Source organism: Chaetodon auriga, chromosome 6 (assembly GCF_051107435.1).
Source record: "Chaetodon auriga isolate fChaAug3 chromosome 6, fChaAug3.hap1, whole genome shotgun sequence".
Taxonomy (NCBI): Eukaryota; Metazoa; Chordata; class Actinopteri; order Chaetodontiformes; family Chaetodontidae; genus Chaetodon; species Chaetodon auriga.
In genome coordinates, this window is record NC_135079.1 from 11,569,280 (window position 1) to 11,583,588 (window position 14,309).

General features: G+C 43.0%; 1 protein-coding gene across 1 annotated transcript; it reads left to right on the forward strand.

Moving 5' to 3' along the window:
- The first annotated feature begins 4,579 nt into the window (after positions 1 to 4,579).
- On the forward strand, positions 4,580 to 13,203 carry c6h15orf39 (chromosome 6 C15orf39 homolog). The gene is made up of 4 exons (XM_076732682.1): positions 4,580 to 4,633; positions 7,611 to 10,860; positions 11,903 to 11,937; positions 13,118 to 13,203. The coding sequence occupies exons 2-4, from the start codon at positions 7,653 to 7,655 to the stop codon at positions 13,121 to 13,123; spliced, it is 3,249 nt and encodes a 1,082-aa protein (XP_076588797.1). The 5' UTR covers positions 4,580 to 4,633; positions 7,611 to 7,652; the 3' UTR covers positions 13,124 to 13,203.
- Positions 13,204 to 14,309: the final 1,106 nt, after the last annotated feature.

Sequence of the window (14,309 nt, forward strand, 5' to 3'; positions counted from 1 at the left end):
ACTGTAACAATGGTCTTACTTACCCAAACTCCTCTGCAATATTATTGTGTTGGGCGAGTACTACACTGCACAGCTATTCAGGCAACCTGCTTCATAAGAGGTCAAGATATAAATACTCACACATTGTCACCCAGAGACAAGAAACACTCATAACGCCTTAATTTAGGTGCAAATCAGAAGAAAAGAACAGAAGTCTTCCTGATTGCTCGCATCTCTGGTGAATCATTAATTATATTTCTTGCCATCAAACTGTAATCATGCACTTATTTCCAAAGCATTGAAATTTCTCTTCCCCGAGAGAGAAAAGCCTTCTTTTAAAACCAACATGTGGACATTTGTGCAGCTTATGTTTGCTTTTTTCTATGCTCTCCAGATAATTATGTTTTTATCTCAGTTTATCTCCGTTCCCACCAAATCGAAGGAAGGCGGGGGAAATTTGGTTTGCAAATTAGTCAGGGGCATTAATACCGTTGAGCTGTTGAGGTTGCAGCACATGGAGCCATGTGAATGGCTCTCCAAATATAATACATCCTTCCCTGAGCCATAACTTGTCCTGCTGCTATTGGCTGTTGCGTGATTCTGTTAATGATGCCAGGGGAACATTACATCAGCCATACCAACGAGGGGAGTGCCGTCGAGGCCTTGACAGCTCTGTGGAGGAGTGTGCAGTCTGCAGGTGCGCCTAATGGAAATAACACCATGTTCTCACAACTACAGACAAATCATCCAAACTTCACATAGGCAGTAGTCAGATGTAATGTGAAACAATCAATATCACACTTTCCAGACTAAACATTTCTGTTCTGCCACTTTTATTAAAAGATGTTTACTTTAACAAGTTACTCTACAGTCTCCCGAAAATATTATTACACTCTCACCACTATCAGACCTCTGTGTTTTGTGACGTGCACAAACATGCATGACAAAACTCTGAATCCCACAAATTCTACTAGAAATACTGTTGTGAATGAAAGCTATTATAACCAAACATAAAACATTATAAAGCACCAACGACAAGAGACTAATCCATTGCTGTCATACATGAAATTTAAAGGAATTAAAATAATTACCTCAATTATTCATCTATAACGAATTATTTTAATTATTCTAAGGATGAATCATTACTTTAGACTTGCTTCCTCCAACTATCAGTCTCATAAGTCTCATTGAGAACAAGTCAAACAACCTTACAACCACTGCACAAGAACGACACACCTTTGTGACAGAATTGAGGGGTCGTTCTGTTTGAAACTAGACCAGCCCAGGTTAGTATGTTCATATGGGTCATCCAAAGTACAGTCATTAGTGGATTGAGTGCTGTGCTTACAAGGTTGAAATGAGTCACTTCATCAGTAGAAATATGACTGAAGTTCAACAGTCAGTTATCACACTGAGGATCCACATCCAGCTTTCAATGAAGAGTTCAATGCAACAACCCCCAGTTTAATACAAAGGGACTTTGTTTATCACAGTAAACTGTTTGCTATAATGAACCAGACTCAGAATCTGCCTAATTTAGCAAAAAAAAAGAAAGAAAAAAAAAAAAAAACACCACACGCTACGTGTCAGTGTGATAGATTATTGGTTATAGTTTAGCTTGCTCTAGGTTCAATTAAGTATTAGCTTCAGCTTAACCATACAGTGTACTATTAGTGGATTAATGAAAAGCTGCAGTGGAAATGTACACGATCACTGACTGAGCAGCAAGTGATACAAAAAAATAAATAAATAAAAAAAAGACTTTGGATTGTCTGCCATCCACATCGCACACTACATACTTTTCATAGTGTGTTCAATCTATACTTTATAGACGTGGGGCAACAAATATACAATATGTATCCAATGCACCAGTATGATATGTTACTCTCTCTCTCTCTCTGTCAATTTGTGTGCATGTTCAGGTGCACATGGGTCTTGTGTGTCTGTTGCATCTGCAGTCTCTCGGCTCAGCATAGCTTCTGGCCTCTGGGACTGTTCAGCAGTGTTTCATCAGAAGCTGCATCCTGAGAGATCCCTCGCTCTGCCCCCTGTGTCACCACAACTCACCTTATAGACATTTAAAGGTGGTAAACACCTTGTGGATTCATCCAGGAGTGTGTGTCATGTATTTATTATGGTATGGGTACTTTAGATACCTTCTTCACTCTGTCTTACAATCAAAAGCAAGTGCATAAAAGCTTAGCTTCATAAAATCATGTGAAAGGCTATTACTATGTTTGCATGCACTACATGCATGCAAACAGAGTAATACATCACTACTGTGTATGTGTGTGTGTGAGTGTGTGTGTGTGTGTGCGCGCATGTGTGGGTGTTGTCATGGGTATGCGTATGTACATATGGAGGGTGGGAGGGATGGGTATTCTCTGTTTTTATGTTTTCCTTTATAATGTTTTTTACTGCTGTAAAACACTTTGTGTTGCATTTTATCGTGTGTGAAAGTGCTATATAAATAAAGTTTGATTTGATTTGATTTGATTTGATTTGATTTGATTTGATTTGATTTGATTTGATTTGACTTGATTTGATACATCACATTGTAACTCCTTTCTATTCAGCATATGAACCCTTTGACCAAGAAAACATTACAGATGTCAATAGCCCTGAAGAAAGACAACTCCATCTGCTAAATGTGTGCTTTGGATTATTACATGATTATGTGTATTTAGATATTGAACAGAGGTGTCACATGGGAAAATAACACAGTACTGTAATGTATCCGGCCCCTGAACGTTTGGCTCAGTGTCAGGAAATACGAGGCAGCAGGTCTCTGTTTTTTAAAAAAAGAAAAAAAGAAAATCAGATATTATCTTTGTTCTGTATAATAATTTAATGACTTGGCTTCCATCAACAGGTCCACTAGGGGAATTGGAGGGCTTTTGAGACTTTTTGACAACCCTTTGACCCCGGACACAGCTGCCTGCAAAGCCTATCTAAGTCTATGTGCCTTGGCAATGTGAAAACAGGTTACAATGTGCGTGTGTATGTATGTACAGTATGTGTGTGTGTGTGTTTAATCATTTTTTTCCTTGTATATTTGAAGATTTGTGTAGCTGTGCCCATATGGCACACTGTCAGCCCCTTGATGCTTTATGTTGGTTAGCCTTAAGCTGTAATGCCATGGTAACTGGAAATGGGGAAGATGTGAAAGCGCCCTGTGGGAAAAGGTCTCTGTCTTCTCTCCTCAGTCAAACCCCCTGAAGAGTGTCTCTTTACCTGCGAGGCCACACAGGGACTGATGGAAGCCACCAACTTGTCTAGACTAAACTGTGGAAGTCCCACGAGACACACAAATTAGACTCCGGTTCACGGGTGAAGAGGGACTGGTATGATGCAAGTGCAGCAAGAAATGAACTCATCCAGAGGGTAAAACAAGTAAGTGGAAGAATTTAGGTTTACAATAATGTCGGATTGCCTCTATCTCACCATAATCATCTTCTTTAAAGCACCGGGCATGCTGCTAAAATCAAACATTACTATTACTTTAGTACTACTATTAGAAAAGAGGTAAAACACAGTCTGGCTGAGGTAATGACTGACCTGATTTTAACTTTGGTCAACTAAAGTCAACCATTAACCACATTAAGATCAGGTCAAAACACGCTGATTCTGTGCGTGAGCCTTCTACCGCAGCTGTGTTTTGTCTATACAAGCTATGAGTTATATTATGCTTTTAGTCATTTTCTTAAATTAAGCACCTCATCCTTGACTCTTTTGCTCTGTCATTAGGTTTTTCTTTTCTGAGGACGCTCATGCACCCACGGCAGTCTGGATATGACCTGCAATGGACCTTTGGCAGTCGAAACCATGCTGTTTTTCATAGGAAGCACTTGAATATTATGCTGCCACCAACATACAGTTAAACTGATTTTCTTATTGCAGATCATCATTGCAGAGGTGTACTTTAAATCCTTGACTTGGTCTTATCAGAAGTTTTGGAGAGTGAACCCACGCAAAAGTCTGTGGTGGTGAAGATGTCTGATTCACTCTGTTGTAGTGTAGAGCAGAGGGATAACTTAATCTAGGTCGGAGGTTCCCAGACTGTTTTTATAGCTATGTGAATAAGAAATCAAAAATCTGGTCTCTTATATTAAGCTCCATGGGGTGACATAATAGCTATTAATAACAGATATTTTTATTTTTGGTGACCCCCCCTGGTGTATTCTGAAGTGGAGTGAGGAATTAGGCATCAAACAACACACACACACTTGTGTTATCTGTCAATGCACTAATAAAAACACGACTAAGTTCACTTAAGGTGGCATCAGTTGCCAGCTGGCAGCCGCTCATTAGGACGCAGCCAATAAAAGTGAGAAAGTGGCCAGCGGGAAAACTTCCATGTGGAGAAAACACGGATAGACAGAGGGTGTGACTCCGCCTATTGATCAAAGACCATCCTCCTCCCTTTTGTCTTTTCTGCAGTTTGTTAACTTCTCCGACAGCCGCGTGGATTTCGGCCGAGCCGCTCCAACCGTTTGGCAGGCTTTTATTTAATTTGGTGGGATTTGGGCGCATCCGGGTCAACAAGCAGAGAAGAGGCGCCCCCCCCCGCCCCCTCCTCCCCCTCCCCTTTTATTCTTAGAAATTGTTTCATGGAGTTTTTGTGGAAATCATTTATTGTCAGCGCAGCAGCGAGGTAAGAAAACATATTTACTGCTCAGTCCTCCAGATGTCCAAATTAACGGCAGATTGTGATACAGACCGCGAGACAAACAGGCTTGACAAACACACGGGTGTATCCTTAAAGAAGGCATGACAGATTACGAAACTATTCATGTAACCAAATCAACGCAACTAAAGTGTTCAGTGTTTTTTCTTCCCCTCCACAGTGTGGTTTTACTTTTACCGTGGTTTCTGTCGCTTTCGCAGCCTGTATGGAAATGACTGGCACTATGCTCGAGCTCCGGCGCGTACATGATTTTCATATCATTTGCGTCCTATTAATTAGAGCAGGCTGTTCATGCAGGCAGGACAAAAAGCTCATGCGGGTTCATGCAACCCCTGATAAGCACATTTAAGGCCACAACTTAAACAACAACAAAAGAAACTGACAAGACACTTTTACGCAGATTTGAAGTTCCGTTTTTGTGCGTGAACCTGAGTCGTTTTTATTGGCTCCCTTGAGCGTTTCTCCGGAAAAACCACTGTTCTTTGTTTTGTTTTTTCTCCTCCGTGTCATGTGAACTTGTCTCGACCCGGCAGACTCATTAGATATCAGATAGCCTAAACCATTTAGGAACTTTAGACACACTGGAAAGAAGTGCGTATTTTTGCCCACGCGGTTTGAGGCTCAGCCTGTCAGTTTGGACGGTTTTCTTTCGGAAGTCACTTCATCACCCTTGCCCTACAGACCTGTGAGTGCGGACACCCCAAACACATACACACACACACACTTCACAGCGCGCGCGTCTTTCGGTCCGCTGAAAACAGCTCTGCGCAGTTTCCTCTGTGCACATAAACCACATTTGTCAACGCTGTATGCAGATGCCATCGCGCTGTACTTCACTGAAAGGTGTCAACAGGATGAACTGATAACATCTGTTTGGGTCTGTGTGCGGCTTCCACCTTCATCTCAGCCCACACAGATATTATTATTATTTCATCTTTTCATACTGTTCGCTAGATGTCTTAAATATGTGATCTGATCCAAATGTTTCAGCATTTATTAGCAGATGCTTTGCTCTAAATTTGGCCTCGAGGAATGTGATCTGATAGTTTTAGGGGGGTGGGGGTGGAAAGGACTGTGAAGAAATTTAGAAAGTGAATAAAAAGCAAAGAAAGCACCTTGTACCGTTTGATCGTGGCCTCGCCGGTTCGCGCCGATGCTTGTGTGGTAGTCATGAACGCATCACGTGATGAGGTCATCTGTCTTTCTCCTCCTATGCCGAGCTGACAGCGCCTGACGGGTTGTGTTGTGCACTAGTGGTTGCATTATGCTACCTTCAGGTTCCTGCTGGAAAAGCCAGAAGCGAGAGTTGAGCACGGATAAATATTAAGATTAGGGCTTAATGATTTTCACTCAGCTGCCATAAGATGTGCGTGGATGTTCTAAATGTTTCTGCATGTGTACTACTAGATCTGAAATAATCTGTTGATCAGCAGAAAATGAATCAGCACCCGATTTGGCAGCTGATGAATCATTTAGGTGATTTCTCAAGCTGAAATGCCAAACATCCATTGGTTCCAGCTCTCAGGCGTCAGCAGTTGCTGCTTTTCTGTCTCTTATATGTTAAGAAACTGAATATCTTGATTTATAGGCCGCGAAAGATATTTAAAGATGACACCATGAAATTAAAATGGGCATTTTTGCTGTTTTCTGACATCTCTAAAAACAGGCTGTTTGATGCTACTTTGATGTTAATGTAAAGTTCATTTTATTTATAGTGCATATTCTCATACTTCTTGATACTGTAGGAATTAGATGATTTACTAATCCAGGAATCAGTCTATGAATTCTACAAGTTTTTGTGGCCCTTTCTCCCTAAGGTGAGGGAGAGGACAGTAGGACATTCGATGAGGGAAACAGGATGAGGGCGGCAATTTAGGGTGCAATTCATTGTGCCTGTGGGGGTTTATGGTACAGAATAAAACCAAAAAAAAAAAAAAGGGGGATCAGTGCAATCCTCAAATAGTGATTGTTTTGGGGGAATGATTTACCAACACCAGGTGTATGTTTAGTTTAAATTTTCAGTAACTTATTCAAGCATTCACTGTTTCCAGCTGCTCAAATGTGATTTACAGACTTTTTTTTTTTTTTTTTTTTTGTCATATATGATATTAAACTGAATGGGATTTTTTTTTGCCTTTGACAAAATAACTAACCATGACTAATTATCAGCAGATTAATTGAAAAGGAAAATAATACGTTTCTTGCAGCTCAACATTGGAGAAGTGAATGGAAAAGGAACTCTGGTATGACTGAGGGTTTGTGGCAATAAAATGCAGAATAGAAACATACAGTGTTGGTTGTCAGGCCTTCAACACAAGATGGAAAGTGCCTGTCAGATCAGGTGATAAGTTCTGCTTTGATAAAAGTGAGGCCGAAGCTCTTCGATGTAACACTGATGACACCTTGTGACATCTGAAATGAGCCATACTAAGACCATAACACATCGAATATCAAATACAGCATTATAGTTACTCCGCTCCAGTATAATGCTTATATTTGCAGACATGCCCTTAACATCAAACTGCTTTCAGTCACACATTTATATTATATCCACAACATAACTGATAGTGCTGAAGGCCACCCCATGAGAGCTGCTTTGTTTATTGCAGCACGAGGCAGCTATCACACTGTGTCTGTAGGAAATGCTTTTTAGTTCTAATTCTTAGCCTTTGTCATTCACTAACATCCCTTGTGTAAGTGTTAAGTTATGAATCGTGTGATGAGCCACAAGATCGTCAGGTTGAGAAAATGCCTCCAGCCAGTTGTTCTCTAACATTGACTCCATTGTAGTCAAAGTGTTTCATTTTCCTGTATCCTGCTGTCTTATCTGATGTCAACCGTGGAAGTTTATTCAAGAGAATTAAAAACATGAATCCCTTGAACTCAACTCAACAAAGATATTGAATGATGAATATCAGTGTCTAATTGTTTTTTTTATTTTCAGGTCTGGAGCCAAACCGTTGCACCATCACAGCAAAGTTACTACATGATGAGCAGTCAGTCACTGCAGACCCTCATTGGCCCGGTGTTTCGACGCAAGATGCCGTTACTGGACGGGACCGTTGCATCCACAGGCCCTTCAAAATCACAAAATATGTCTGATTTCCTGGGTAAGCAGACGCTGCAGTACAGTGGGGCCTACTTTACTTATGACCCCAGAGGAAAAGACAGAGCACGTTTCACTCCTCCTTGGAGCAACTCAAAGGCCTCTCTGCTGGATGGCAGAAGTCCTGTGAGTCACCTCTCTGGCATGGAGGGACAAAACCACATCATTTACAGGCAAGACAGCAATTCTTCAGAGGAAGGCCATTCTCATTCTTCCTCTCTGCCTCACGCTCCAGCGAAACAGGGCTTTGCATTATACACTAAAAGTCCTGGGGTCAGGAGTCCTGCAGCTACGACATCAGCAGCTGTTAGACAACAACAAACCGGAGGTGACAATTCATCTTCCCCATCTGAACACTCAGTTTACTTAGCCGTCCCGAAGCCAGTTTATGGACATAACCCCTGTTGTAATGAACTGGGTTGTGTGATAGGACAACGGTACGGTGTGGAGCACGGCTCTCCCAGGATACCAAACCCTGTGTATGAGCATGATTGGATGCAAACCGATGCTCATTACACTGAAAGACTGCCCCTCCAGAGGAAAGCACAAGACGCACTGCTGCAACAGAGAGGTTTACAGTTTGAGTCAAGTACAGAACCACTGAAGAGGATACCTGTGGAGACATACAGCCCAGGTAGAGCGAGGGCTTTGCCTGCCATGATTGAGCCAAACTACAGCGGTTACCCCTGCACCCTGAGTCGCACAATATTTGGTTCTTTAAGTGAGCAGAGCCAGCATTTACAGACTTCCCCCAGAGGCTACCCAGGCTTATATCCCTCCCACCCTACATATGAGCACGTGTCCTCAAAGGTTTATCAGGAACATTCTCCCATGTCCAAATATGGCCAGCTAACACAGCACCCGATGTTTTACTACCCCCAGGAAAATGTGGAGGTAGAAAACAGGACACAGTGTAATGATATTGGCAGTAAGCACAGAGAAGATGTCCCCGTTATTCTTAAACACACAATCTCAAACCCCCGGCAGCATTACATAGTGCCTCAGTCGCTTCATGGTGAAATTCCTTTGCAAAGCACTGAAACGTTGCCAAATCATTCCTTAATGCGGGGATTTGACTACCCATGTTATGCAGTTCCTAGATTTAATTTAAATGCAAGACAAATTCGATCCCCCCTAAAAAGGCAACATGCATCACCTAGCTTGCACTCTAATCACATAAATGTTTCCCCATCCATCCCCGTGGATCACCCCATGGCCTCTGCAGCCAACCTACATCAATCCAATGCCAGACTGCATGTCGATCAATCACGCACCAATTCACCATTCCTTCGTTTGGACCAAACCAGTCCTACTAGACGTGCAAGCCAACCTGGCGTCTCACCATCCAGCATACAAATGAACAGATTTTTCCCCCCGCTCACCAGCCTGCACTTAGACCGACCTGTTCTTCCACCAACTGGCTTGAACACAGACAGACTCTTGGACTATTCATCTGGTGAAACCCGAGTTCGGTGCCCGAAACAGCCGAAAGGCCTTCCTGTTTCCCCAGCAGCATGGCCGCCCCGATCACCCGATCGAGTTCACACAGCTGTACCTAACCCTGCAAATGTCAGAAAAATTATTTGTTCCCCTGCCGTTGCACCAGGAAATAAACACAATGGCCCTGTGTCCAATTCAGGCAACGATGTTCTTAAAGAGAACCTCAAGAGAAGTATTTCTCACTCCTCCTCACCCATCAAAATAAAAGAAGAAGACAGGGATTTATGTGAAGTGGAACTCATTACCAAACGACAAAAAGTGGATATGGAGAATGTAGAAGTAGGAAATAAAACCGACTCTCCTCCTATGCCAATTATTGACAACGTCTTCAGTCTGGCACCTTACCAAGCGTACCTGCAGGCCTCTGGAGTGTTATTTCCAGGCAGGGTACCTCAGAGACCCATCCAGTCATCTGAGCAGTGTGAAGTCAAAACCAAACCAGACATCAAAGAGAAAAGGCAAGATCAAGATGAACAACTGCCTGTTGTCAGCCTAGCTTCCAAAGAAATCTCTGCAAATACTCCAACAGAGAAGCCTGTTGTAGAAATCTTTAGGCCCAAAAATATTAAAGTGGAAAAGGAAGATCCGTCAGACACAGATAACTTTGAAGAGACCACTGTTAGTCACAGGGACTGCAGCAAAGCTACAATCAAAAAAGAGCCTGAAGAGAGCGGCTCATCCAACAGTGGGCACATGTTGGTGATAACGAAATGCGAACCTGATGAACTTGAAAGTAAACCCTCATTAGCAGATGAAAATGAGGCTTCAGATGAGTCCAAACCTGGTGAAGTGACTGCACAGATGAACTCATCTCCTCAGGGTGAAACATGCACACTGCATGAACAGGTGGTCGCCCTTCAATCCAGATCCATTACTCCACCTCAGCCACCTGAGCCCAGACTAAATTTCAAAAACATTCCTCCCCAGTGTCTGAAACTTTCCACCTACAACATTGTTCTCCATGATACAAAGCATACATACCCAGAGAAGCCCCCCGTACCGCTGACAACTGAAGTTATACCAAAAGCAGAGCTCCAAATGCCAGTCCGCAAGCACTTCTTTGAGTTGCACCAGTCTCTCCACAAGTTAGTATCCAAATCTGTGTTGGCCTCTTCAGAGCAGGAGCTCAGAACCTGGCTGACTCGGCTGGACCTGACTGATCCGGCTTCTCCTTCAACCAAGGTCCAGAAAGTGTCGTGCCTGTTGGGGGTAAAAGCCAGAGACATGTGGCTCAATGACGACACAAAGTCAGCCCTCCATAAGCTGCTGGAGAGGCTGAGAGAGTACACCTCCCAGGAACGCTGTCCCTTTCCACACGTCATGCGGGCGGGGGCAGTGTTCCTCCCCATGCTGGTGGTGAAGGAGCTGCTGTTTCCAATGGTCCAGGGCAGCTTCATCGACCAGGTCCTGCAGGAGCACAAGGTGGAGCTGCGGCCAACCACACTGTCCGAAGAAAAGATCCTCATCCAGCTTCATAAAAGAGCGTGCTCCTCCAGGCTCAGGAAACTGATGTCCCTCAAACACCTGCCCAAAATCTACGCTGACGTGGTCAACCTTTTGTATTACACCAGTGTCTGCAAACATCTAGGTAAATGCACGTCCACGTCAGAGTTGATGAGAAAATTTGATATACGTATGTCAAGTACAGTGAATGTTTTTTAGTAAAGAAAGGAAGGAAATGTGCATTGCAGTGATGTAATGTTGGTTGCCAACACCTTATTTTAGTCCTTTAAAACATTTCCATCTGTTTTTCAAATGCATGATGCTCTGGGATGGTATTATGGTATTTTGTCCCTTTTGGTATTGTCAAACCAGACAAATTAGAGGTGCTGCAGTAAGCAGCGATTGTGTTAATTACCCCTCATGGGGAAATGCTGGACATAGCTGCTTATTTGACCAACGCTGAAGGGAACAAATATTCATGAAAGAGACAGAAAGTGAACAAATAACAGACATTTATTTTAAGGTTGTGCACCGATAAACTTGATGCTTTTTTAAATATTTCACTGGGCATTTATTTCAATAATAACAGCAGCTCTTCAGCACAAAGACTGCAGTTCACATTGTCAGTTAGTGGAGTTTATTGGTCAGACGGCTGTAAAGAATTCAGCTTTTCACCTCAGTTATGAGGGATAAGTATGAACCAGCTTGTAAAGAGTAAGGTTTAGGTGTCAGTTGTTCTTATTTATGATAGATCACAGGACTCACTTGAATAATTCATATGATGCCGTTTCAGGTAGAAGTTTTGCAGAGTTTTTGTTCCATACACTGAAAATTTTTGACAAATATCTTGAAAGTTTATACCTCCAGTTTAATCATTTGACTTTGTGATTTGTACAACATGACTGCCAAAGCAACAGTGCTTCCTGCCTTTCCTTGCAGATTCCTGGAAATCCCCCGAGGGGTAGACAGTGTGATTTACTGTTTCCTCTGGATTTTATTACAAAGCATCATATTTTGACTGTTATATATGTAAAACCAGGGAAAAGCATGATAGCATTACTGTATCATGATGTTCCCTCAAACAGTCTTTTTGCAATCCTATTTTCTGTATTATTGGCCCTTTTTTGTAACAAAAGAATCACAATAAACACTAAATATTCAATATAAAATCCATTTATTTTTTACAGAATCAACCTCACCTGATGTCCAAAAGAGAGTCCAGGTATATTTACTTCTTATGTTGTCCCTCAATCTCACTACTCTTTGCTTTTTCTGGTTAGAAATCAGGAAACTTCTGCTAACTTTCAGTGACTAATCACGAGAAGTTGCATGATTGCATTATACTTGTTATGGGTGGGTGGAGGTACGGGTGCTGAGCTGGTCTATTCAATTCAACTCTCCTTCATGATTCTGTTTGATAGTATTAGCGGGCCTGACGCACTGAGAGGCAGGCCAATGTATCACATTACCAGAGGAAGGAAGTGACGACCTGCTGCACACAGGGGGATTAAGTGGCACGGTTTGAGCCCATTGGGTTGGAGAGTTCATGTTTTCAGAAGAAGGTTTATCACGATTGGTCTTGTTAACAGTTTGTTTTCCGTGTGGGTTTGAAGAATAAGGCTGGCGATATTTCATATTTTTGTCATTGTCAACAAATCCCATAAAAATACCAAAACCAACGATGTGTTTCTGCCCCTCTCAGTACCTTCCGACATCCATAACAATAACAGATATGTAGAATATTGCCAGACTTGTCTTTTAAATCACTGTCTTACTTTGTGTCCTTCCCCAATTATTATTTTATTCAGCACATACATTTGCTAACCCAATTGGGCTTAATCTAATTTCCAGTCACTGCGGACATCATTAACAGTTCACGTGGTTTGAGGACACTTGACTTTGGTATCTGAACATTTCCCTTGTTTCAATCATGCCCAACTGTGGTTTCATCCCTGACTGATAGCCCAATACCCTGCAGCAGCTGACTTTTTTCCCAGCCGCCGTGTTTACTCCCACAGCCTTCTATTCTGTCTCTGCTGAATGGATGTTTCATGGTGGAGGATCATGCTGTCCGGCCACCATGTCTGCTGGTATTAATAGAATAGTTTCTCATGGTTCTTGCGTGCTGAATACGCACCCGGGGAGCACTGATTTGCCAATGTGTATGGAGGTGTTGGACTTTGTGGTCGCTAGTTTTTGCACTGTGCGAATTATCTGTTGGGGAACAAAGTGAATTTATTTTCTATGTGTTTGAGTCAGAAATCCTGATCGTCCGCTTGTATCTAATATTTCCCTGATCACTAAATAAAGTCTATCCTCTCTCACTTTCCAATTTTGTCAGCAACCTCATTTTTTTGTACTCATGTTGACCTCTCCTAATTGGTGTATTCCCTGTGTTACAGGAGTAGATATGGATGATCCTGCTGCCAGAGAAAAAGGTGAAGCTTGCGAGGGGACCCTCAGCCGCAGGACTCCTGTATTTTATGACGTCACTTTGTCACCAGCCTCACCTGCAGAAGCGCACTCACAGAGATGTCCGTCGGACCAGGAAACAGAATCGAGTTTGAGCAGGAGCAGAACAAAAAGCAGAGTGAAGAGCAGTTCAAGGCGTCTTTTTCTTGACAGCAGTTTGTCAGATGAGGAAGAAGGGGCAGACAACACAGCAGATGGAGAAGCACTGAATGCATTTAGCAGTAAAACATGGAGTGACCATCACTCTGAAGGGACTGAGAATGGAGGAAATGACCAGATGGATGCAGAGCATGATTCTTCACTCATTCCACTAAACAGAACTTCTGAGAATTCATGGATGCGTCCTTTGACCCTGCACGAGCTTTCTCCATCTCCCAGTGACCCAGAAACGGAGGAATCCTTCAGTCCGCGGCCTGTGAGTCAGTCCTCTGGACCGGCCAACTCTCCGGCTGGAGCCAGCAGTTGTTCAGGCATGATCCTCAAACTGAGGAGGATGTTTAGTGAAGGCCTGAACAGAAAAAAGGCGCACTACCAAGCAATCTCAGACTCAGGGACGTTTGCTGATCCTTCCCTTTCACAGACTGATGATGGGGAGGGAGCGGCGAGCAGCGAGAAGGACCGTCACAGGAGGAAGCCCAAAGCAACCCACCGGTGGCAGAGAACAGGGAGCTTCTCTCACGCCTTAAGACCCCTTCGCAGCTCTTCAAAAAGAAAACACAGATCACTCTTGAAGATCAAATACTGTCCCTATTTGTCTGCCTGCCACAGTGCTGAGCACAGGAGGCGCTGGGTCCTGCGCTCGGCCGTCCGGAGGGCTCAGAGGGCCATGAGGTTTTACTACCCAGACCTGGTGGGAAAGAGGATTCGCCATCTGTATGAAGAGGATGACAAATCAGAAGTGTGGTACAGAGGAGAGGTGGTGCGTATCCATGAGGCCCACACCAACCCGCTAAAGACTATATTTGAGGTCAGGTATGACAGCGAGCCAGAGTGGAAATACTACCTGGAGCTGCTGATAGACTATAAAAAAGGCTGGCTCAAGATCGAAGACTAGTGTCCCACACAAATATCTGTGTGCTGGTTTTTGTTTTTGGTCACATCACTGCGTGCAATGACAGTTTC